The sequence below is a fragment of the Schistocerca nitens genome, chromosome 1, assembly GCF_023898315.1.
Source record: "Schistocerca nitens isolate TAMUIC-IGC-003100 chromosome 1, iqSchNite1.1, whole genome shotgun sequence".
Classification (NCBI taxonomy): Eukaryota; Metazoa; Arthropoda; class Insecta; order Orthoptera; family Acrididae; genus Schistocerca; species Schistocerca nitens.
In genome coordinates, this window is record NC_064614.1 from 38,535,685 (window position 1) to 38,563,384 (window position 27,700).

General features: G+C 41.6%; 1 protein-coding gene across 1 annotated transcript in view; it reads right to left on the reverse strand.

Annotated features, from left to right (window-relative positions):
- LOC126191592 (ankyrin repeat domain-containing protein 12-like) overlaps positions 1 to 27,700 on the reverse strand; it is an 88,930-nt gene that overhangs the window by 49,504 nt on the left and 11,726 nt on the right. The window contains exons 3-4 of the mRNA XM_049942848.1: positions 25,645 to 25,773; positions 10,134 to 10,232 (exon numbers count right to left, since the gene is read on the reverse strand). Of these exons, the coding sequence (XP_049798805.1) occupies positions 10,134 to 10,232; positions 25,645 to 25,773 (228 nt within the window). The remainder of the gene's footprint in view (positions 1 to 10,133; positions 10,233 to 25,644; positions 25,774 to 27,700) is intronic.

Consider the following 27,700-nt stretch of genomic DNA (forward strand, 5'->3'; position numbering starts at 1 on the left):
GATGCACTAAACAGTTAACAGTGTTTATACTCATAACAGGTGGTGGAGCATTGTCAAATGGGATGTGACAGTTAGAGGTGTGGTGAAAAAGAGAACCTCAAATGACATTTGGAGACAGTCATAATGGTCACCTGGGTGGCCAGCATCTCAAAATGCAGAATCCATGTCAGCATGGTGAAATGCAGCAACTTTGCTCTCCTCATTATCATTTTCAAAATGATTGTGTCGATGCACACTCACTGGAGATGCAAAGCCTTAGTCTGCAGTCACATGTTGCACTGTTGAGTGGCATAAGTACTGAGGCAACCAAACTGCAGGAAATGTGTTGTAAAATTCAGGTGGTGGTGAAGCAACGAAATGTCCCATTGTAGGTGACATGGCCAAGTAGAATGAACGAAGGTGTAAAAAAGCCAGCATGGTAGATGTGAAAATACTTGCATTATGAGGAAATGCAGCACAAATTCTTACTCAGGGTCACCACTGTAGGATTTCGGTTGGGTTGCAGCCCATGGAAACACACACATTTCTGTAGGACTCGGTGTATTTCATACAGAAATTCACATTACAAAAAACCATTCAGCGAACTGAACAAGCAAGATGGCATGGGTTGTTAGGTTCAGAGTCAAAGAACTCGTGATGGCAGAGATATATCATTCATACTTGTTGATGCCACGTGTATATTCTTGTACAGTGGAAATATTTTAATAGAAAATCACTTGCTCGGTATTGGCAGATAAATTTGATGTTGCAGCACCTACATTGTTCAGCACCTACATTGTACTGAAAAATGATGCAATGTTCCATCAGACAAGTTGCAAGACCAAAGGAACAGGATCTGTGACAACTGCAGCTGTTATGAAATACATGAAATCCTTTCACCATCTGAAGAAATGCTGAATCATATTTCTGAACAATAGAGCCACAACAATATCATTTTAGTTAAAAATTGGCATAAAATAAAAATGACAACTTTACCTGTAAGTAAATAATCCAGCACGTACGTTTACAGTGTACTTTTGTATTAGTACTGAGAATTTTATATTTTTCTACCCAACTAAGTTTTAGTTAAACTAAATTGTTGTTAAAACTAACAAATCACCTGCATTAGTAAATTTGACCTTGCAGTTTTATAAACTATAGTGTAATTATCAAGATTAAAAAATATAATTACACCCCCAACCCATAAATCTTCACTCTGTGCTTGTCAGTCTTTGAAGTAATAGCTAGATAAAAAATCCTGAATCCAGTAACCACACAAGTAAGACCTACCTGTATATAAAAAGTTCAAGACCATAGATTGCACGAGCAGAAACTACACATTGCAGTACACCAATTACTTATCTATGAAAATTAATTGCTATAAGACAATAAATTAACATTTCTTCATCAAAGTATTTGTAAAAGTAGAAGTTAGTGAATATCTTCATACACTCTCTTTGGTTGCTACTTACATTTGTGAACTGTATTTTCTTATCTAGATTATCAATATGGTGCTTTTACCTTCACAATTTTGAATGTTGTTGCTGAATCATTCTAAGAATTGTGCATACATATGCATCTACATACATCTAGCCACCATATAGTGCAGGGCAAAGGGTCCCTTTCCTGTTCTGCTCACAAGTAGAGTGAGGAAAAACAACTGACTATATGCCCTCATATGAGCCATAATTTCTCTTATCTTCATAGTTCTTATGCAAAATGTACATAGGTGGCAGTACAATTGTTATGCAGTCAGCTTCAAGTGCCTGTTCTGTAAATTTTCTCAATAGTGTTCCATAAAAAGAACATCGTCTTCCCTCTTAGGATTCCTGCTTGAGTTCATGAAGCATCTCCCTAATATTCATGTGTTAATCAAACCTACCAGTAACAAATCTAGCATCTTGACTTAGAATTGATTCAATGCCTTCCTTTAATATGACATGGTGATTCCCAAACACTCAAGCAGTATTCAAGAATGTGTTGCATTAGTGTTCCATATGCAGTTTCCTCTACAGATGAGCCACACTTTCCCAACATTCTCCCAATAAACTGAAGTCGACCATTCACCTTCCCTTCTACCATCTTTACATGCCTGTGTCATTTCATGTTGCTTTGCAATGTGCCTGCATAATTAATTGACATGAGTGTGTCAAGCAGTACACTACTAACACTGTATTCAAGCATTATGGTCTTGTTCTTCCTACTCATCTGCATTAACTTACATTATTCTACATTTATAGCAAGCTGTCATGAGTTACCCCAGAATATGATACCATACGAAAGCAGAGAATGAAAATAGGTTAAACCCCTCGTCAATGCATACACCTACAAATTTTGAATATTCTACTTTAGCTACCGATTTCTGATCGAAGTCTATATTTAGTAATGGTGTCATTCCATTTACTGTGTGGAACTGCATGTACTGTGTTTTGTCAAAGTTTAATGAGAGCCCATTTGCAGAGAACCACTTAATGATTTTCTGAAAAACATCATTTACAATTTCAACTTGGTGTGATAGCTATACTTGTATTATTGGCAAAAAGTACCAGCTTTGAATCTTCATGAATGTAGAATGGCAAGTCATTAATATATATTAAGAAGAGCAGAGGACCCAAGACTGAACCTTGCGGCACCCCATTCTTGATTGTTCCCCAGTTTGAGAAATCACCAGTGATTTGCATATTATGTGAACTGCTTATTTCAACTTTCTGCACTCTTCCAGTTAGGTATGATTTAAACCATTTGAGGGCTGTCCCATTCATACCACAATACTTGAGCTTATCTAGAAGTATTCCATGATTAACACAATCAAAAGCCTTTGAGAGATCACAAAAAATCCCAACGGGTGACTTCCGGTTACTCAGAGTATTTAATATTTCATTAGTGAAAGTATATATAGCATTTTCCATTGAAAAACCTTTCTGGAAACCAAACTGACAGTTTGTTAAAACTTTTTTTTTTTAGAAAGGTGTGAAGCTACTCTACAATACATTACTTTTTCAAGACTTTTGGATAAGGCAGTGAGAAGAGAGATTGGGTGGTAGTTGTTGACATCAGGCGTATCAGCTTTTTTATGCAGTGGTTTAACAATGGCATACTTCAGTCTATCTGGGAAAATACCCTGCTTTAGAGAGCTATTACATATGTGGCTAAGAATCCCACTTATCTCTTGGGAACAAGCTTTTATTATTCTGCTGGAAATGCCATCAATTCCATGTGATCTTTTATTCTTGAGAGAGTTTATCATCTTCCTAATTTCAGAAGGAGAAGTGGGTGGAATTTCAATTGTATCAAATGGTGTGGGTAAGGCCTCTTCCCTTAACTGCCTTGCTTCTTCTAATGAACATTTATATCCTATTTTCTCTACAACATTTAAAAAATGAATATTCAAAATGTTTTTGACTTCCGGCTTGTTGTTTGTCAAGTTTCCATTCGCTTTGATGGTAATGCCATCATCCTGTACTCTTGGTTGCCCTGTCTCCCTTGTAATAATATTCCAAATTGTTTTGGTTTTGTTATCAGAGGTACTAATCTCAGACATGATGCACATGGTTCTGGAATTTTTAATAACCTTTCTTAATGTAGCACAGAAGTTTTTATAATATTTGGCTGTTTCTGGGTAATTACCCTTTCTTGTTGTTAGATACAGTTCCCTTCTGTGGTTACAATATATTTTTATTCCTTTAGTAAGCCAAGGATTTTTGCATGGGTTCTTATAATTAGATTTAACTACTTTCTTGGGGAAACAGTTTTCAAATTCTCCTCCAAGTGTATCATGAAATAAGTTATATTTTAAATTAGCATTCGGTTCCTTGTACACCTCATTCCAGTCTAAATGCTGAAGATTTTCTCTGAAATTTCGAATTGTCGAGGCATTAATTGAACGCACAACTTTGGAGGGTAGTTTTGAATTACTGAATGGTGCTATGTCATATACCGTAAATAGCTGAGCACCATGATCAGAAAGGCCATTCTCAACAGGACAAGAATTTATGTTTTTAAACTTATCTTGGTCTATAAAAGTGTTATCTATCAATGTGCTCCTGTCCTTTACTACCCGAGTAGGAAAATTAATGACAGATGTCAAATTGAAAGAACCGAGCAAGACTTCCAGGTCATTCTTCCTATTACACTCTTTCAGTGAATCAACATTGAAGTCACCAGAAATAATAATTTGCTTTCCCCTATCTGACAGATAGCACAACAAGGCATCCACGTTTTCCAGCGATAAATGGAAGTTTCCTGAAGGGGACTATATACTGTTACAATTATAAAAGAGCCCTCCTTCAATTTACATTGACAGGCACATGCTTCTATATGTTGCTGTAGACAAAACTTTTTTGTATCTAAGCTTTTTACACAGTGATAACTTTTGACATATATGGCAACTCCTCCTCTCACCTTATTCTCTCTACTAATATGTGCAGCTGGTTTATAACCACTGATATTTACCTTTTCCATATCAGACACAATGTGATGCTCAGACAGGCATAGTGTAGCTATCACATTATCAGATTCAATGTCATCTAAACAAACCAGGAGCTCATCTGCTTTATTCTTCAATCCCAGAATATTTTGGTGAAAAATGGCAACATTACTTTTTACTTTACTTTTGTGAGAATCTACTTTTTTCTTTAATCCACAAATATTTTACTTTCCTGTCGTGAGAATTTTGTGAGTTTTGGACCTCTTTAGCACCTGCCTGCCTGAACTTCTCATTGGACACTGATATTAGTCTAAAGAAGAGGTACATCCATGAGTACTAGTGTCCCCCCTTATGGATTTTGCTAACAATTCTTCCAGTTTACACTTCCCTTTCCTATTGAGGTGTAGGCCATACCTTGTGAAATCCCCCCTATCAATAGCCTCGACAGGATCCAATCCAATGTCTGACAGAGTGGCCGCCCTACGCAACTGATCCAACTCCATATTTACCCTCCTGACAGAGCGGTTCAACTGGGGCTGATCATGCTGCACGAAAGCAGGCACCAGCCCGACATTGGTATGGGTCATTGCAGAGACTATTTTCAGAAGGTCACACTCAATACTGTAGCCCCGATCCCTATCAATACCGTTTCCCACTCCACCCACTACCGTCACATGATCCTGCTTTTTGAAATCCTTGCACAAGGTACCTATATCCTCTACCACCTGGCTAAGACATGCACTTGGCTTGCAAAAGTTTGTGACCTGGTACCTGTCACCTAATTTTTCCTGCAAAATCTGGCCCACACCTCTTCCATGGCTGTTATGAAGTACTAAAAACTACATCTTACTGAAACAAAGGGGTACTTAAAGCTGCAGAAAGTTCCTTGTAAATTCATTTTTATTGTTTAATCAGTTCATTTGGAGTACAGGCACTGATTACTTAAATTTGATACAATGTTTTGATATCTGACTGTCTTATTTGCATAAAAAGTGTTGTCATGCAAAAACAGGTATACTCAAAATTAGTTCATTTATTATGTCTTTGATATGTAAATATGTTGCCCCATCTCATTTAAAATTGCTACTCTCATAAATTTATACATGTCTAATTTAGGATGCTGAATACACAGCACTTACTGACCTAGCCAATGCACAAAATGTTACAGTTTTATGTTTATTTATGTTATATTTCACTGGTTATTACATGGAGCTCTTTTTTAAATTGGTTTAATTCTTGGTGTTGCTTCCCTTGTCTTCATCACTGAAAGATAATAATGTAAGTTCAGGTATTGTGACAAGCCATAGTATATTTGAGCATAGTGAGGTGTTTTGGTCATGAATGACGCCCAGTTTGCACATGTTCCACAATGTGGAGGCTGGGCAGAGTTATGTGTGGCATGATAGTAGCCCACAGTGGTGGCGCAGCTGACCAGTGGAGGTGGCTGGGTGAGCCATGTGGAACTGTCAAATTCACACTAGTGGACATGATGTCAGTTATGCCATTATCATGCACAATAGAATGTTTTATATTGTTCACATTTGTGTACCTAAAACCAAATCATGACAGCTATGGAGAAAGACTATATGCCAAAGTATAGAGTAGATCAACCAAATTCTGCTAGTACACAGATATGATTTATGATTAATGTATGTGAAGAGACACATCAACAAGGAAGTTTATGCAACTGAAATTCAGCAAATCGTTAACAACTGTTATAGTATTTATCATACAACAAACATTAAGTTCACAAATTGTAGTTCTCAGTAAAATGCATCAATTGAACTACTCACATTCATCACATCATAATTAATTAACTTTTGAGACTCTTTTAATTGAACTTTAATTGAAATTCAGCAAATAATTTAATATAAGACACATAAACAATTAGCAAGGCAGTACACGTTGGGAGACTTACTCATATCTCATATCCAACACATAATTCATAAGATTTTTATTTTTTAGTGTATTTAATTAATTGTTAATTAATTTGCGTAGTTTCACCCAAAACTTAAAAACTATTACATCTATCGTAATTGTAAGTACTTCAATGGGAACAGGAGAAAAAATCCTATGAGACTGTGGTGCCATATTTATCTTTATTGTAATAACTGACAGTGAAAAGATTATGAACTGATTTTTAGTGCTGCAATAAAACTTCGTGTGTGTTTAACTTTAAATTTTGAGTGAATTACACACATAAAATTAAGTGCTAGTTATCAATTTTCTTTAGAATTGTAGTGAATGGCTAATGGCACATTCAGTTTTTTTTATTTTATTTATGTGATGTAGATACTGTGTTCCCATGGGGGGGAATGGAGGGGGGGAGGACCAATGCCTTGCCTTAAAAAGGTGGTGGCCATCCTGCACATTCTCACAGTTTTGTTCAAGGTTGAAGAGGCAAGATCTTTGCTGGTCTGAGCACTGATCCAGCCATGCACGTTTTTGGTGACAGAAATTTTTGGCGTTGTCACTCTCAATGCTTCGAAATATTTTGTATGAGTTTTCTGGAAACTTAAAGAGTTTTTCTGCAGTGCCAGGTCTTTGATCTATTTCTGCCAGTAGTTCAAGAGAACATGTGTTTTGCTGTGAGAAGTTGATCTGAATTCTGAATTCTTGCAGGGTCTGAATGTTAACTCAGTCTGCCAGTGTGGGACTCAGATTCTTCCAGCAACTAAACAACTTATTAATTTAATGCAATATGTGTTGGTTAGATGTTGGTTTGACTCTTATTGTATGTGTTTTAGTGTTTTGGTGTTCAGCTTCTGTTAGATTTTTGCTGTGAACACGATCTGTGTTTTCCAGGTTATTTATTGCATATAGTGCATTTGCTAACCACTATATTGGTGGCTCAAGCTATTTTCAAATCTTTTATTCATGTAGTCACTTTCACTAGCCTATTAATTATTATGTGAATCTTACAGACAATAAACTTTTTTAGTCAAACTTGAATAATTATCATAGGGGAATGTTATTTAACACTGAATGTGTCTATGTTCAACCCAACAACTATTTGTCTGTCTGATTAAAATATAAGAGGCGAATTTAGTATTTTATTTTTATTTAAAAAGCATACAAAGATTAGACAAAGACAAGACTACAAAGAGCCATTACTGTCACAAGTTTCATTCTAAAAATGAGGATGTCACATGCTGGTAATACCAGAAAAGTGACGTAGATTCTGTGGTTATGATATTGAAAAAACAATTCTAAAATTTTTAAGTGTGGTCATATATACAAGGATCAATGGTGAACATATTCACCTTGCACCTGTCAATATTGTTGTTTTTTTTATTATCAACCTGAAAATTGGTTTTGTGCAATTGTCTATTTGGTCTGTTACCACCCTAGATTCTTCATCCTACATTATCAATAACATGCCTTAGATACTCATGCACTCATGTTCAAAAAACACAGAACACCCTGAACAATTACAGACAGGACATTCATATTCTCAGGACATGTACAATAGTATCTTCTGCAGAAATGATTAGTATTTCAGGTATCCTGGTTCAGCCCGTGTCCTGTTGCATAGTAGACACAGGCTACACCATGGGGCCTGATAACATGTTCCATGCATGATGGCATTGACACACATAGGGAGCAAATGGCATCCTGTGGTATAGCCATCCATGCTGCATTCACTGACATTCATCTATGGTGGTTGCCATTGGGTTACAGTACTGCAACTGTCATTTCACCATATACCACACATTTTCAATTGGCGACAAGGCTGATCTTGCAGGCCAGGGCGAAAGGCTGACATCCTGTGACACCAAGAAGGTACATACTTGTGCAGCAACGTACGGTCATGCATTGTCTTGCTGAGAAATGTTATCTGGGTTGTTGTATAGATAGGGTATGGCTATAGGCTTCAGGATGTCATTCACATAGGTCACACAAGCACCAACTGTGATTTGTGGTTGTACCCAACAGCATACCACACTATAAGGCCTTGAGTTGGCACTTTATGTCTTGTGCAAATGCAGTCACTGCGATGCTGCTCCCCGTCTGTACCAAACCACAACATGGCCATCATTTTCTAACAAACAGAGTCTGGATTCATCCAAACACACTATCTGCACTATCTGATGCCATTCCTGTCCCCAGTGACATCCTTCCATACGCCATTGGCATCTAGCATGTTTCTGAACATTTGTCAAAAGTAGGCGGAGAAGTGGATGACATGTGTGAAACCCATGCTTTAATAAAACAGCAACAGTCTGTCACTCCTGGTAGTGTACAACATGTTACACTGTTCCAGTGTTGTGTCAGAGCTGAGGAGGATGCAGATCTATCCTGGAATGCAATTCAGATGAGGTGTCGATCTTCTAGGGGAGTGGTCTGGCTAGAGTGACCTGATGCATCTCGCCATGTTCTACGGCCTTCCATGAACTATTCAGCACACACTTGTTGCACAGCCGAAACACTTCATCCCACATAAGCAGCAATTTCCCAGATGGATGCATCAAATTCTTTCATGGCAGTAAGGTGCCCTCTTTCAAACCCACTAATCTGACAGCATGGTTCACGCACATGACTGATGTCTGTGAGGCATCCTGCACAACTACTCAAATCATACTGATCCATTACCTTGAGTTTACAGCAACAAGAGCTGCAGGCACATTTTACTGGTAGGTGGCATTGCGCCATGATATTGATGTTGACCTTGTGCCAATGGCCAACGTGGTTCAAATGCTAACCATTTCTGCAGGACATACTAATGTACATGTCCAGTGAATCTGAACATTCTATCTCTAGTCATTCAAGGCATTTTTTTTTCAGAACATGAGTGTCTTTAGGCCTTTCACCATTCCTTCAGCTACACTTTTTAGTAACAACTTTGTCATAGTATGTGTCCACCTATTCTCTCTCCTCAGTTCATTATGTTCTTTAGTAAACATTCTTCTTGATAACTCATTCCAAGATGTCTTCATTCCTTACTTTATCAATTCAGTTGATATTCAATAGTCTCTTGTAATACAACATTTTAAATTCTTCTAAGAATTTGATTTTTATCTGGCTCAATATCCAAGTCCCACATCCATAGAGAGCTTTATTCTCAATATAGCTTTGATGATTCTTTTTCTTGTATCAGGATTTGTATGTTTCGATGTTAGCAGCTGTTTACTTTTATAGAGTTCTCTTTTGTCTTCTGCAGTCCTCGATACTACTTGTTTCACACATCTTCTATCTGTTCTGTTTCCAACACAGTAAAATGCATCCATCTTTTCTGGTGTCTCTTGTGGGAGTTTAAACATTTAAGGGAACGGGCATTATTGAGGAGTGATAACCTAGCGATCAAGAAATAAATGAGATGCCTGCACAACAAAAGTTATAGCAAATTAAGTGAAAAACAATTTGGAAACTGCTGTCAGTTGGGACCATGGAAGATTTTCCCTGCGGGAACAACAAATACAGGGAACACTGAAAAGCCACTGTATTTTTGTGGAGTGTGTGTGTGTGTGTGTATGTGTGTGTGTGTGTGTGTGTGTGTGTGTGGGGGGAGGGGGGGGGGGGCACATTCTCTACATCACACTACAAGATGGCCAGATGCAGACCTTGATGTCTCCAGCAACACTGTACGTCTGTGTTGAGTTGTTTTCCATTTTTCTGTTTGTAAGCTTTTTTTTTCCTGTTACTAATGACACTGATTCACAGCTTCTTGTACCAAGAACGGTTTTAATGTACATTTTTCAATAGAACTTGCTATTCAGCAAGACAGTACCTCATGACAGTTACAACTGCTTTGCATAAGAAGTGGTGTTGCACCATCCATATCCATTGCTTTAACATCAGCTCCAGCTTTGAGGAGTTCTTTCACATACTGAAATGAGAGAAGCAGGTTTCAGAAATACTCAAGTGAAAATAGTAATAAAGTACAGTTCTTGCTGCACACATTAACAAATGCATCAGAAAACACACACACACACACCCACGCACACACACACACACACACACACACACACACACACAATGGTCATCTGAATAACTAATTGAAAGTGCACATTTATTTAATATTTTAGTTCTCTCAGATTCTAAATATAGTCACTGTGTGGTGTCACTCATGGAAAAATTCCTGTAGTAGTTGGTGTTAAAGCTGCACCTTTTTTAGATTGAAGTCAGCTGATAGGTATACCTGCTTAAAGGAAGTCTCTCTAACTAAGGGCTCACCTTCAGAGGATGTAATGTTTCCAAGTAGAGAAGGAATTAGCATATTTCATCAAAACATAAGGGGTATTAGAGATAAAGTTAGTGAACTGATAATAGATGTTGACTCTGAAATTATTGATATATCAGAGCACCACTAAAATAATTTGATAATTCAGAGGCTTCCTTCACCAGGCTACAGCAGATTCGCTGGCTGTTTCTCAAGGAGTTCCTTGCGGGGTGGGGGAGTGGCTCTGTACATAAAAAACAGTATTCCATTTGAGTCCGTTGATGTATCACGACACTGCACTGAAAATATATTTGAAAGTTGTGCAGTGTTAGTTGAATTTAGTGAAACTAAACTTCTAATTGTTGTTGTTTATAGGTCCCCTAACTCTGACTTCAGAGCATTTCTGCTAAAGCTAGAGAGGGTTCTTGATTCACTTTGTAGGAAGTACCAGAAAGTAGTTATATCTGGTGACTTCAATATTAATTTTGTATATGATTGTGCAAGAAAAAGGATGTTGGTAGATCTCCTAAACTCATATGATCTGATGCAAACTGTTTTTTCCAACTAGGGTACAGGGGAACAGTAGCACAGTCATAGACAATATTTTTATTCATTCTTCATTACTAGATGGGCATTCTGTTAGTAAAAGCATGAATGGCCTTTCAGAACATGATGCACAAATTTTAACACTAAAAGGCTTTTGTACTCAAACCAATGTCATATTTAATTAAAAACTATGTAGGAAAGTTAATCCAACAGCAACAGAGAGTTTTCTAAAACTTTTCAAGGAACAAGAGTGGCAGGATGTCTATAGTGCCAATAACATAGATGGTAAATACAATGCTTTCCATAACACATTTCTCATGCTCTTTGAGAGTTGCTTTCCATTAGAATATTCTAAATGGGGTACTAGCAGTAATGGACAGCCCGGATGACTGACTAGTGGGATAAGGATATCATGTATTGAGATTCAGATTCAAAGCGGAAATTATATAAAAATGTTAGAAGTAATAACTATCAAGCTGCAGTAGCCCATTACAAACAGTATTGTAAGGTGCTTAAAAATGTTATTAGGAAGGCAAAGAGTATGTGGTATGCAAATAGAATAGCTAATTCACAGGATAAAATTAAAACCATATGGTCAGTTGTGAAGGAAGTGTCTAGTCAGCAGCACAAGGTCGATGGTATAAAGTCAGTTCACAGTAAAAATATTTCTGTTACTGATAAATCAGATATGTGTACAGTATTTAACAATCATTTTCTGAACATTGCTCATGAATTAAATAAAAATTTAGTTTCTACAGGAAATCATATAACTTTCTTGGCAAATGCCTTCCCGAGATTGATGTCTGAAATACTCCTCTGTGATACAGACAAGAGGGACATTGAGTCAATAATTAAATCACTGAAGACTAAGTACTCTCATGGTTAGGATAGAGTGTCTAGCAGAATAATAAAGTGCTGTGCTGCACATGTTAGCCACGTAAAGCCAAATTTGTAATTTTTCTTTTAGGAATGGTCAGTTTCCTGATCGATTAAAGTACTCAGTAGTAAAGCTGCTTTATAAAAAGAGAGAAAAGGATAATGTAGATAATTTTAGATCTATTTCTATGCCATCATTGTTTGCAAAAGTTATTGAAAAGGCTGTATATGTAAGGATAATTGATCATTTTATATCATACGATTTGCTATCAAATGTTCAGTTCAGCTTTAGAAGTCATTTAACAACTGAAAATGCTATATTCTCTTTTCTCTGTGCAGTACTGGATGGACTAAACAAAAAGTTTCGAACGCTTGGTGTATTTTTTGATTTAACTAAGGCTTTTGATTTTGTCGATCATAAAATATTGCTCCAGAAGTTGGACCATTACGGAATACGGGGAGTAGCTCACAATTGGTTCACCTCTTACTTTAGCAACAGGCAGCAAGAGGTCATTATTCACAATTTTGATAACGGCTGTGATGTGGGATTTGAGTGGGGTACTGTCAAGTGCGGGGTGCCCCAGGGATCAGTGTTGGGGCCGTTCCTGTTCCTTATTTATATAAATGATGTGCCCTCTAGTATTATGGGTAACTCTAAAATATTTCTGTTTGCTGATGACACGAGCTAGTGCAGTACATGACCTCAGTTCATGGCTTGTAGAAAATAAACTAAAATTAAATCACAGTAAGACTCATTTTTTACAGTTTCTAACACACAATTCAACAAAACTTGACGTTTTAATTTCACAGAATGGCCATATGATTAGTGAAACTGAACAGTTCAAATTTCTAGGTTTTTCAGATAGATAGTAACCTATTGTGGAAAGCCCCCATTCAGGATCTTATTCAAAGACTTAATGCTGCCATTTTTACTTTTCGAATGGTATCAAAATTGATTGATACTTCAACACGAAAATTAGTCTACTTTGCTTATTTTCATTCGCTTATGTCATATGGTATTATATTTTGGGGTAACTCTTCCCATTCCACAAGGATATTTTTGGCTCAGAAACGGGCGGTTCGGGCAATAAGTGGTGTGAGTTCACGAACCTCTTGTCGACCTCTGTTCACAAGTCTGGGTATTTTGACAATGGCCTCTCAATATGTATATTCCTTATTGTCATTTCGTGTTACCAATATTAGTTTATTCCCAAGAATAAGCAGCTTTCACTCAGTTAATACTTGGCAGAAATCAAACCTGCATGTGGATCGAACTTCCTTAACTTTTGTGCAAAAAGGTGCGCAGTATACTGCTGCATCCATTTTCAATAAGCTTCCATTCGAATTCAAAAATCTTAGCAGTAATCCACATGCTTTCAAATCGAAACTGAAGAGTTTCCTCATGGGTCACTCCTTCTATTCTGTCGAGGCATTCCTTGAAAAATTTGGCTGATTCTTATTGTATTGCTGATAGCGTTTACTTAAACTTATGCATTGACTTTTTTCAGGTTCATGAATGTTTATTTTTATCTGTTATTAATTTTATGTTGTAATTTCATGTACTGACACTTTCCATGACCTTGGAGATTTGCTCCTCAATTTGGTCCTATGGAACTTGACGTGTAAATAAATAAATAAATAAATGTCCTTAAAGTAGCTAAGAGTATATAACTGCTGGTGTAAGCAGATATTGAACAGTGTATCTCATATTAATTCTTTGCCCATTTCATGATTAAAATTTCAACACACAGAAAAGGAATAGAAACAGTTATGGAAAGGATAGATTGCTGCTCACCGTAAAGATGACAGTTGCAGACAGACACAACAAAATGACTGTTACATGTTAAGCTTCTGGCCAAAGCCTTTGTCAGAAAACGAAAACGTACATACAGTCACACCTCGCACACTCATGACCACTATCTCTGGTGCTCAGCCCAGACTGAAGCTGAAACATGATGAACAGGTGCTCAGCCCAGACTGAAGCTGAAACATGATGAACAGAACCAACTATCCATAGTGGTGAGGAAGGGGGAGGGATAGCAGGGTACAGGTGGGAGAAGAGGAAGCAGTGCTGAATGGTGGAGTGTGCAGAGTTAGAGGCGGCAAACAAGGCTGCCTGATGTAGTGTCAGGAGGCAGTGGGGGTGGAGGGGAGGGGAGCGAGGGAAGGGAGAAAGAGGGAACAGAAACAAGAAGATCAGAAAAGGGGAGGCAGTAGTGCACAGTAAGGGTGAGGAGACATGAGATGGGAGGAGGTGACAGGACAGAGGGAGTAGAAACTGTTGAATGGAGGGTATGGGGACAGTAGGCTACCATAGGTTGAAACTGGGATGATTTCATGACCACATAATGTGTTTTAAAGATAACTGACATATGTACATTTCAGAAAAGCTGATGGTATGCATGAGGATCCAGATGGTCCGGGTCAGGAAGTAGCCATTGAAATTAAGCATGTTATGTTCAGATGCATGTTATGCCACAGGGTGGCCCACTTTGCTGTTGACCACAGATTGGCAGTTGCCATTCATCATGTCAGATAACTGGTTGATAGTCATACCAACATAAAAAGCTATACAATGTGTGCAGCAGAATTAGTACAAGGCATGGCTGCTTGCAGAGATGGGTTGGCTTCTAATGGGGTAGCATATGCCAGTGACAGTACTAGAACAGGAAGTGCTGGGTGGTGGACTGGGCAGGTCTTGCACCTGAGTCTTCCATAGAGATATGATCCCTGTCACAAGGATTTGGGATTGGGAGTGACATAGGTATGAACTAGGATGTTGTAGAGGTTGGGTACGTGACAGAATGCCCTTTTATGATGTGTGGGAAGGATCTTGGGTAGGTTGTCCATCATAACAGACCATAAAGATACACTCCTGGAAATTGAAATAAGAACACCGTGAATTCATTGTCCCAGGAAGGGGAAACTTTATTGACACATTCCTGGGGTCAGATACATCACATGATCACACTGACAGAACCACAGGCACATAGACACAGGCAACAGAGCATGCACAATGTCGGCACTAGTACAGTGTATATCCACCTTTCGCAGCAATGCAGGCTGCTATTCTCCCATGGAGACGATCGTAGAGATGCTGGATGTACTCCTGTGGAACGGCTTGCCATGCCATTTCCACCTGGCGCCTCAGTTGGACCAGCGTTCGTGCTGGACGTGCAGACCGCATGAGACGACGCTTCATCCAGTCCCGAACATGCTCAATGGGGGACAGATCCGGAGATCTTGCTGGCCAGGGTAGTTGACTTACACCTTCTAGAGCATGTTGGGTGGCACGGGATACATGCGGACGTGCATTGTCCTGTTGGAACAGCAAGTTCCCTTGCCGGTCTAGGAATGGTAGAACGATGGGTTCGATGACGGTTTCGATGTAACGTGCACTATTCAGTGTCCCCTCGACGATCACCAGTGGTGTACGGCCAGTGTAGGAGATCGCTCCCCACACCATGATGCCGGGTGTTGGCCCTGTGTGCCTCAGTCGTATGCAGTCCTGATTGTGGCGCTCACCTGCACAGTGCCAAACACGCATATGACCATCATTGGCACCAAGGCAGAAGCGACTCTCATCGCTGAAGACGACACGTCTCCATTCGTCCCTCCATTCACGCCTGTCGCGACACCACTGGAGGCGGGCTGCACGATGTTGGGGCGTGAGCAGAAGACGGCCTAACGGTGTGCGGGACCGTAGCCCAGCTTCGTGGAGACGGTTGCGAATGGTCCTTGCCGATACCCCAGGAGCAACAGTGTCCCTAATTTGCTGGGAAGTGGCGGTGCGGTCCCCTACGGCACTGCGTAGGATCCTACGGTCTTGGCGTGCATCCGTGCGTCGCTGCGGTCCGGTCCCAGGTCGACGGGCACGTGCACCTTCCGCCGACCACTGGCGACAACATCGATGTACTGTGGAGACCTCACGCCCCACGTGTTGAGCAATTCGGCGGTACGTCCACCCGGCCTCCCGCATGCCCACTATACGCCCTCGCTCAAAGTCCGTCAACTGCACATACGGTTCACGTCCACGCTGTCGCGGCATGCTACCAGTGTTAAAGACTGCGATGGAGCTCCGTATGCCACGGCAAACTGGCTGACACTGACGGCGGCGGTGCACAAATGCTGCGCAGCTAGCGCCATTCGACGGCCAACACCGCGGTTCCTGGTGTGTCCGCTGTGCCGTGCGTGTGATCATTGCTTGTACAGCCCACTCGCAGTGTCCGGAGCAAGTATGGTGGGTCTGACACACCGGTGTCAATGTGTTCTTTTTTCCATTTCCAGGAGTGTAGATTATCAAAGCCCTGGCAAAGGATGTGGTGCAGCTGTTGCAGTCTGGGGTGGTACTGGATGACAAGGGGGATGCTCCTTTGTAGCTGGTTCTTGGGCATGGTGGCAGAATCTGTTAGAAAATTAGGTCTGGGAGGCAGTGTCTGTCTGTGAAATCCTTTGTGAAACCTTCAGCATACTGGGCAAGGGAGCTGCTTTCACTCTGATAAGCCACCTCTGGGTGGCTGAGCTGCATGGAAGGGATTTTTTTGATGTAGAAGGAATGGCAACTGTCAGAATGCAGGTATAGAACCCTCAGAGAAGAGGAATCAACATCAAGGAAGGTGGCATGCAGGGTTGAGGACGAATTGAAATGGATGGAAAGGAGAGCATTGAGGTTGTGAAGGGATGAGGTTAGGGTGTCCTGGCACCGAGTCCAGATTGTGAAGGTATCATCAATGAACCTGAATCAGACCAAGGTTTGGGGTTTTCGGAGGATAGAAAAGTTTCCTCCATATGTGCCACAAACAGGTTGGTGCAGGCGGATGCCATGTGGGTGCCCACGGCTGCAGATCTGCTTGTAAATCTTCCCTTCAAAGGAGAAATAGTCGTGTGTTTGGATATAGGTAGTAAGGTGTATGATGAATGAGGTAGTGGATTTGGGTGTCTGAAGGACACTGGGAGAGGGAGAGGCAGTGTTCAATAGTGGCAAGACCATAGGCATGGGGAATGTTGTTGTAGTATAGGGAAGTGGTATGAACAGACGAATAGGGGTCAGAAGGTAAAATGATGTGGACTGTCCAAACCACATATCTGGTTCAAGTTCATTACTGATCTCTTCATTATCTGGACTCAGAGCCAGGACACCCTGTAACATTTGCTTCACATCCTCAACACATTCTCTCCCAACCATTTCACTTGGTCCTTCTCAACCCAAACTGCTACCTCCATGGACGTTAACCTCCTCTTCTCTGAAGGCTCCATCCACTCCCTGTCCACATTAAACCACCAACCATCAACAGTACCTGCATTTCAACAACTATCATCCTTTTCACCCCAAAAAATCCCTCCCATACAGCCTGGCCACCCAGGGATGGGTCCCTTGCTCAGTATTCTGAATGTTTCACCAACGCCTTCACAGACAGGCACTAATCCCAAAAAGTAGTCCACTTACAGATCTCCCATGCTATTTTCTCTCACACCCCCAATCCTCCCATCACACCAACAACTAGCCACAAAGGACTGTCCCTTCGTCACGCAGTACCACACTGCACTGGAACAACTGAACCACTTGCTTCATGCGAGGGCTATAAGTAACTATCATCATTCCTTCAAATGAGGGACATCCTACATGAGATACGTCCCACCATTCCTAAAATGGTGTTCTGTCACCCACCCAATCTCCAAAATATCCAAGTCCATCCCTTTGCCACTACCTAGCCCAACCTCTTGCCACAAGGATCATATCTCTGTGGAAGACCCAGATACAAAATCTGCCCAATCCACCCACTCAGCACTTCCTATTCCAGACCTATCACAGGTTTATTCTTCTCACCAGGGGCTGGGCCACCTATTAAAGCAGCCATGTCTTCAGCTTTATATATTGGTATGGCTACCAACCAGCTGTCCACCGAGATGAACGGCCAACACCAAACTGTGGCTAACAGCAAAGTAGACCACTCTGTGTGCTCCCTGCCGCCGTTGGATAAGCAGCTGCAGCAGCAAGTCGTATACTCCTAGCTCACTCATTTCTTACATAGTTTAATTCTTAATTTCTTTGCGTGTTTTTGGTACTTGCATTGTTTGATACATAAATTTCGGGCGTATTATAGTATTTGCGAGTTGTAGCATCGCGTTTTAGTACCTGAATAGTGTAAAATCGCGTAGTCTCCTTCCACTGCCGAGCAGTGTGTCAGCAGTGCGTTAGTAGCAGCATTACTGCATTTACTAGGCAATCTTGTATTTTAATAACCGTTTAAATTTTGTCGATTTGTTTGCGCTCTCTGTAGATTAGTTCAGACGTTCTTTGCAAAACAGTTTTTAGCATGGATAGGGACTGCAACTGCTGTGTTCGGATGCAGGCTGAGTTGGCATCCCTTCGCTCCCAGCTTCAGGCAGTGTTGGCTTCGGTCACACAGCTTGAGGTTGTTGCCAATGGGCATCACTGTGGGGGTCCGGATGGGGGTTTGTCGGGGACGGCCAGCTCGTCCCACGCATCCCCCGATCGGACTAAGACTGTGGTTGCCAGGGATACTGCCCGCATTGAGGCTGATCCCTCACCTGTGGTAGAGTGGGAGGTAGTCTCAAGGTGTGGCAGGGGGCGAAAGACATTCCGGAGGGCTGAACGGAAGGCCTCTCCAGTTTGTCTGACGAACCGGTTTCAGGTTCTGTCTCAGGCTGATACTGATCTTCGGCCTGACATGGCTGCTTGTCCTGTTCCAGAGGTTGCCCCTCAGTCTGCAAGATCCGGGCGGTCGCAGAGGGTGGGCTTACTGGTAGTTGGGAGCTCCAACGTCAGGCGCGTAATGGGGCCCCTTAGAGAAATGGCAGCAAGAGAGGGGAAGAAAACCAATGTGCACTCCGTGTGCATACCGGGGGGAGTCATTCCAGATGTGGAAAGGGTCCTTCCGGATGCCATGAAGGGTACAGGGTGCACCCATCTGCAGGTGGTCGCTCATGTCGGCACCAATAATGTGTGTCGCTATGGATCGGAGGAAATCCTCTCTGGCTTCCGACGGCTATCTGATTTGGTGAAGACTGCCAGTCTCGCTAGCGGGATGAAAGCAGAGCTCACCATCTGCAGCATCGTCGACAGGACTGACTGCGGACCTTTGGTACAGAGCCGAGTGGAGGGTCTGAATCAGAGGCTGAGACGGTTCTGCGACCATGTGGGCTGCAGATTCCTCGACTTGCGCCATAGGGTGGTGGGGTTTCGGGTTCCACTGGATAGGTCAGGAGTCCACTACACGCAGCAAGCGGCTACATGGGTAGCAGGGGTTGTGTGGCGTGGACTGGGCGGTTTTTTAGGTTAGATGGCCTCGGGCAAGTACAGAAAGGGCAACAGCCTCAACGGGTGCGGAGCAAAGTCAGGACATGCGGGGACCAAGCAGCAATCGGTATTGTAACTGTAAACTGTCGAAGCTGCGTTGGTAAAGTACCGGAACTTCAAGCGCTGATAGAAAGCACCGAAGCTGAAATCGTTATAGGTACAGAGAGCTGGCTTAAGTCAGAGATAAATTCTGCCGAAATTTTTACAGAGGTACAGACGGTGTTTAGGAAGGATAGATTGCATGCAACCGGTGGTGGAGTGTTTGTCGCTGTTAGTAGTAGTTTATCCTGTAGTGAAGTAGAAGTGGATAGTTCCTGTGAATTATTATGGGTGGAGGTTACACTCAACAACCGAGCTGGGTTAATAATTGGCTCCTTTTACCGACCTCCCGACTCAGCAGCGTTAGTGGCAGAACAACTGAGAGAAAATTTGGAATACATTTCACATAAATTTCCTCAGCATGTTATAGTCTTAGGTGGAGATTTCAATTTACCAGATATAGACTGGGACACTCAGATGTTTAGGACGGGTGGTAGGGACAGAGCATCGAGTGACATTATACTGAGTGCACTATCCGAAAATTACCTCGAGCAATTAAACAGAGAACCGACTCGTGGAGATAACATCTTGGACCTACTGATAACAAACAGACCCGAACTTTTCGACTCTGTAAGTGCAGAACAGGGAATCAGTGATCATAAGGCCGTTGTAGCATCCCTGAATATGGAAGTTAATAGGAATATAAAAAAAGGGAGGAAGGTTTATCTGTTTAGCAAGAGTAATAGAAGGCAGATTTCAGACCACCTAACAGATCAAAACGAAAATTTCTGTTCCGACACTGACAATGTTGAGTGTTTATGGAAAAAGTTCAAGGCAATCGTAAAATGCGTTTGAGACAGGTACGTGCCGAGTAAAACTGTGAGGGATGGGAAAAACCCACCGTGGTACAACAACAAAGTTAGGAAACTACTGCAAAAGCAAAGAGAGCTTCACTCCAAGTTTAAATGCAGCCAAAACCTCTCAGACAAACAGAAGCTAAGCAATGTCAAAGTTAGCGTAAGGAGGGCTATGCGAGAAGCGTTCAGTGAATTCGAAAGTAAAATTCTATGTACAGACTTGACAGAAAATCCTAGGAAGTTCTGGTCTTACGTTAAATCAGTAAGTGGCTCGAAACAGCATATCCAGACACTCCGGGATGATGATGGCATTGAAACAGAGGATGACACGCGTAAAGCTGAAATACTAAACACCTTTTTCCAAAGCTGTTTCACAGAGGAAGACCGCACTGCAGTTCCTTCTCTAAATCCTCGCACAAACGAAAAAATGGCTGACATCGAAATAAGTGTCCAAGGAATAGAAAAGCAACTGGAATCACTCAACAGAGGAAAGTCCACTGGACCTGACGGGATACCAATTCGATTCTACACAGAGTACGCGAAAGAACTTGCCCCCCTTCTAACAGCCATGTACCGCAAGTCTCTAGAGGAACGGAGGGTTCCAAATGATTGGAAATGAGCACAGGTAGTCCCAGTCTTCAAGAAGGGTCGTCGAGCAGATGCGCAAAACTATAGACCTATATCTCTGACGTCGATCTGTTGTAGAATTTTAGAACATGTTTTTTGCTCGAGTATCATGTCGTTTTTGGAAACCCAGAATCTACTATGTAGGAATCAACATGGATTCCGGAAACAGCGATCGTGTGAGATCCAACTCGCGTTATTTGTTCATTAGACCCAGAAAATATTAGATACAGGCTCCCAGGTAGATGCTATTTTTCTTGACTTCCGGAAGGCGTTCGATACAGTTCCGCACTGTCGCCTGATAAACAAAGTAAGAGCCTACGGAATATCAGACCAGCTGTGTGGCTGGATTGAAGATTTTTTAGCAAACAGAACACAGCATGTTGTTATCAATGGAGAGACGTCTACAGACGTTAAGGTAACCTCTGGCGTGCCACAGGGGAGTGTTATGGGAACATTGCTTTTCACAATATATGTAAATGACCTAGTAGATAGTGTCGGAAGTTCCATGCGGCTTTTCGCGGATGATGCTGTAGTATACAGAGAAGTTGCAGCATTAGAAAATTGTAGCGAAATGCAGGAAGATCTGCAGCGGATAGGCACTTGGTGCAGGGAGTGGCAACTGTCCCTTAACAAAGACAAATGTAATGTATTGCAAATACATAGAAAGAAGGATCCTTTATTGTATGATTATATGATAGCGGAACAAACACTGGTAGCAGTTACTTCTGTAAAATATCTGGGAGTATGCGTGCGGAACGATTTGAAGTGGAATGATCATATAAAATTAATTGTTGGTAAGGCGGGTACCAGGTTGAGATTCATTGGGAGAGTGCTTAGAAAATGTAGTCCATCAACAAAGGAGGTGGCTTACAAGACACTCGTTCGACCTATACTTGAGTATTGCTCATCAGTGTGGGATCCGTACCAGATCGGGTTGACGGAGGAGATAGAGAAGATCCAAAGAAGAGCGGCGCGTTTCGTCACAGGGTTATTTGGTAACCGTGATAGCGTTACGGAGATGTTTAATAAACTCAAGTGGCAGACTCTGCAAGAGAGGCGCTCTGCATCGTGGTGTAGCTTGCTCGCCAGGTTTCGAGAGGGTGCGTTTCTGGATGAGGTATCGAGTATATTGCTTCCCCCTACTTATACCTCCCGAGGAGATCACGAATGTAAAATTAGAGAGATTAGAGCGCGCACGGGGGCTTTCAGACAGTCGTTCTTCCCGCGAACCATATGCGACTGGAACAGGAAAGGGAGGTAATGACAGTGGCACGTAAAGTGCCCTCCCCCACACACCGTTGGGTGGCTTGCGGAGTATGAATGTAGATGTAGATGTAGATGTGGCACAACATGCTGGTGAATATAACATACTTAATTAGAATGGCTGCTTCACTAACTAAGCCATATGGATCCTTTGCTTCATCACCAGCTTTTCTGAACTGCACTTACAACACATTCTCTGTTGATGAAATCATTCCGGCTCAACCTATGGTAATCTTCTGTCCCCATATTCTCCACACAATAGTTTTCTAGCCCCTTTGTCTTATAACTTCCTTCCTTCTCATGTCTCCTCACCCTTACTGTGCACTAAAACTAAACTAAACTAAACTGAACTCCATCTGAACAGGCCAGGAAGGCCCAATGGTAGTGACCAGCCACCGTGTCACCCTCAGCCCACAGGGGTCACTAGATGCGGATATGGAGGGGCATGTGATCAGCATACCACTCTTTCGGACGTATGTCAGTTTACGAGACTGGAGCTGCTACTTCTCAATCAAGTAACTCCTCAGGTTTGAGGTGCTCTGCTTGCTCACTGGATAGTCACCCATCAGGTCTTAACTTCGGTGATCCGACAGGAACCGATGTTACCACTGCGGCAAGGCCGGTGGCTTACTGTGCACTACTCTGTTCAAATGCATGCACCAATCTTTTCCCTTTCTCTGCTCCTGTCATTTCTGCTCCCCTTTTTTCTCTTCCCTCCTTGCCTCCCTCTCCCTACCCCCACAGCCCCCCATTGCTGTGCCACCCAGCCTTGTCTGCCAGCTCTAGTCCCCGCATGTTCCACCACGCAGTACTGTTTCCTCTTCCTCCACCTGTAACCTGCTATTCCTCCCCCTTCTTCACTCCACTACAAATTTTTGCTCCCATTTGATGGGTTTCAGTTTCAGTCTGGCCTGAACAGTCAGAGATAGTGGCTATGCAGGTGTGAAATATGCCTGTTTGCGTGAATACGTGTGCATTTTTCTGTTTTAATGAAAGTGCTGGAGAAAAGCTTAATGTCTAGCAGACTTTTCATTGTGCCTGTCTGCAACTCAATGTGTCATCTTTACAGTGAGCAGCAGTTGTCCTTTTCATACACTACTGGCCATTAAAATTGCTACAACACGAAGATGACATGCTACAGATGCGAAATTTAACCGACAGGAAGAAGATGGTGTGATATGCAAATGATCAGCTTTTAAGAGCATTCACACAAGGTTGGCGCCAGTGGCGACACCTACAACATGCTGACATGAGGAACATTTCCAACTGATTTCTCATACACAAACAGCAGTTGACCAGCGTTGCCTGGTGAAACGTTATTGTGATGTCTCGTTTAAGGAGGAGAAATGCGTACCATCATGTTTCTGACTTTGATAAAGGTCAGATTGTAGCCTACCACAATTGTGGTTTATCGTATCGCGACATTGCTGCTCGCGTTGGTCGAGATCCAATGATGGAATCAGTGGGTTCAGGAGGGTAATACGGAACACCGTGCTGGATCCCAACGGTCTCGTATCACTAGCAGTTGAGATGACAGGCATCTTATCCGCATGGCTGTAATGGATCGTGCAGCCATGTCTTGATCCCTGAGTCAACAGATGGGTACGTTTGCAAGACAATAACCATCTGCACGAACAGTTCGACAACATTTGCAGCAGCATGGACTATCAGTCCGGAGACCATGGCTGCCGTTATCCTTGACGCTGCATCACAGACAGGAGCACCTGTGATGGTGTACTCAACGACGAACCTGGGTGCACGAATGGCAAAACATCATTTTTTTGGATGAATCCAGGTTCTGTTTACAGCATAATGATGGTTACATCTGTGTTTGGCGACATCCCAGTGAACACACATTGGAAGCATGTATTCATCACCATACTGGCGTATCACTCGACATGATGGTATGGGTTGCCATTGGTTACACATCTCGGTCACCTCTTGTTCGCATTGACGGCACTTTGAACAGTGGACGTTACATTTCAGATGTGTTACGACCTGTGGCTCTACCCTTCATTCGATCCCTGCAAAACCCTACATTTCAGCAGGATAATGCACGACCGCATGTTGCAGGTCCTGTACGGGCCTTTCTGGATACAGAAAATATTCGACTGCTGCCCTGGCCAGCACATTCTCCAGATCTCTCACCAATTGAAAACGTCTGGTCAATGGTGGCCGAGCAAGTGGCTCATCACAATACGCTCGTCACTACTCTTGATGAACTGTGGTATTGTGTTGAAGCTGCATGGGCAGCTGTACCTGTACACACCATCCAATCTCTGTTTGATTCAATGCCCAGGCGTATCAAGGCCGTTATTACGGCCAGAGGTGTTTGTTCTGGGTACTGATTTCTCAGGATATATGCACCCAAATTGCGTGAAAATGTAATCACATGTCAGTTCTAGTATAATATATTTGTCCAATGAATACCCATTTATCATCTCCATTTCTTCTTGGTGTAGCAGTTTTAATTGCCAATAGTGTAAAATATCGGTCGTGTGAAACCTAACTCACGCGTTTCTATGATGACATCCTGTGAAAGCCACGGATCAGGGTAATCGGGTGGATGCAGGCGGAGCCAATAGGGGGTCCCTTGCCCCCTACTGGATTGTGGGATACAGAATTTTATCCTTACGAAATTTTCACACATTTCGTGACATGTTTGTCTGTTATTGCACTAAACCATTCGTCCATCATTGCTGAATGCGACGGGAAATATTCTGGCTTTAGCGGTCACTATGTATCAGGCTCATCCAAGCATTGAGCCCGGCGGGCGCGGCCGCTCTCCGCGGGCGCAAGGCAGTATAGTTCATTGTCCCGTACGCGACCGTGTGTCGCTAGTGTCAGCATAGAAGCGAGAGAGAGAGAGAGAGAGAGAGAGAGAGAGAGAGAGACAGCTGCGGAGAGAGTGAGAGCACACAGCAGTGTAATTATTGATATCCCAACTTGGAATTCTTGTTGTTAAAAAAGGAATATACACAGCAACAGAGCTAATTGCATTGAGCTTCTTGAGAAACCAGTGATTATAACAACACAATGTGAATACATCAAGATTGTATGAAGATAAAGTCATTAACATGATTAGGCCAGAAGTTTCTTATGCAAGCAATGCTGTAGATGTGATCATAGCTGCCTAAACATTTCTGCACTTTGAGGAATATTAATCATGGAAATTGCTGATGTTTGTTTTGTTGATACCCAGCAGGATTATGTCAGTCAGCCTGTCTCCCACCCTCTCCCTCTCTCCCCCTCACTACTCTCTCTCTCTCACTACTGTTGCTTGGTTGTTCTTTCAGTTTTAGGCAATGTTCACTTGACATATAACTGACACTATCAAAGATATCACAACACTTGAAAATAAAAAAAAATAATAATAATAATAACAATAATAGTAATTATTATTATTATTATTTTGGGTGGATGGGGGGGCGGGGGGGGGGGGAGAAAAAACTTCATTTAACATGCAGGTGAAACTGAAATCACTTCTGTCTCGTTGAAGTGTAGCTCTTAGTTCAATATAGAAAAACTTCAGAATTCAATAATTTTATACCTTATAATTTCCTGCCTGTGCTGCATAGTGCAGTGGTGTTCTGCCATGATCATCAGCCACATTCACTCTGGCTCCAGCTTCTATCATCATTCTTGTGAGTTGCATAATTCCGTTCATCCCTTGCATTCCCTGCAATAGAACACTCATGCGTAAGTTGCTGATATGATGAAATGGCAAAAATAAAATAAAAATTAAGGAACCTGTTAAGATTTACTGGACGTTAAAATGTATTATTTTTTTCTATTTTGTCAGTAGCTGACATTTTGAGACCATTGCAGAGAGGAAGACACGAACCAGACACTATTATAGATACTATTTATTTTCACAAACAGCACCATTACCAGTTTCAAATTGACAAGTTTAAATTTATACGACTATTTGCATCTAGAAACATGTCTGTTGATGTTTTCATTAGTTTGTGCTGACAGTTCCTTGGGGTGGTGGTGCTTACAGAAAAAGGAACTTTCACTGCAGTGGGGAATAAAGAACCAAAAATTAATGTTAACATCAACAAATGTGTATCTAAATGTGAACAGTCATCTGAAGATGAACCTATCATTTCAAAACTGGTAATGGCAATAACTGAGTAAATAAATCTCATTATCAATAGTGGCTGGTTTCTGCTTCCTTTTTTGCAAGAATCAATCTGAGTATTATTTTTTTCTGTAATAGTTCTAAGAGTTTCTCCTTATCTTTACAGTTGAGAAGTGTTGAGGGCTTCATGCTATGGATTTACTATACTGTGTACCTCATTATTTGAATTAAAATCATTCTGTGAACTGTGGAGTGTGGTACTTCTGTCACTGTTGACTGTGTTATTGGAAATTCAGAGAGATTTCTTCCACAGTTTGAATTTAACTTCTATAAACCATCCCAGAAAGATAAGCAAGTGTTGGAAGTGCCCAGGCTGTACTTCTGGCTTGATACTGTCTGAGGGTACAGTCAACATATTACGCACAGTGTTACTCGACAGTTCGTGAAAGGAGTGCTGAGGGCAATGTCTGCCTCCAGCAAACACTATTCATGCAATGTTCGGCAGTAAATAAAACACAAAAATAAGTAAGGTTTCTTCAAAAGCAGAGGTAACAGATGGAGGTAACAATTACTTAAATATTGTAGAACAAAAGCAAGCTGGTGCTTTTCATTTATTATTACTTAAATGATTTAATATAGCTGAACTTGAACTATTGTTGCTACGGATTAAAAAATACTACCATACAATGTTACTTGGTACTGAGTAGAAACGAGTCAGTCCAAGCCAGCTTCCACCCACACCTCCATTACCAGCATCCCGTATGAAAAATGACAAGGTATATTTAAGTGTAATATTACAACACAATATAATTTCTTCTTATTTAATATGGTTTGTGCCTTTTTCTAGACATTTTTGTAAGAAATTGGAGAAAATGTTGATGCCCATGCAGTTAAAGTTAATGTAACAATATCAACAATACAAATTAATAGAGGGAAACATTCCACATGGGAAAAATAATCTCTGCCCAAACTCTTTGTCTTTAAATATATCTGCTTGTGTCTGTATGTGTGTGGATGGATATGTGTGTGTGTGCGAGTGTATACCTGTCCTTTTTTCCCCCTAAGGTAAGTCTTTCCGCTCCCGGGATTGGAATGACTCCCTACCCTCTGCCTTAAAACCCACATCCTTTCGTCTTTCCCTCTCCTTCCCTCTTTCCTGATGAGGCAACAGTTTGTTGCGAAAGCTTGAATTTTGTGTGTATGTTTGTGTTTGTTTGTGTGTCTATCGACGTGCCAGCGCTTTCGTTTGGTAAGTCACATCATCTTTGTTTTTAGATATATAATATCAACAATACGATATGCATAGACTGCTACTAACCACACAGAGGAGGTTAGTTGCAGACAGACACAATGAAAATGATGCTAAACTTTTGGACAAAAAAGGTCCCTCTTCAGAAATGGAAAACACACACAAACACACATGGCTACTTTCTATGATAGCTTGGGCCTGACTGCAGGCTGCACCTGCATCTAATGTAAGCAGCAACCTGTCATGGGTGGTGGAGGTAAGGAGGAGAAATGG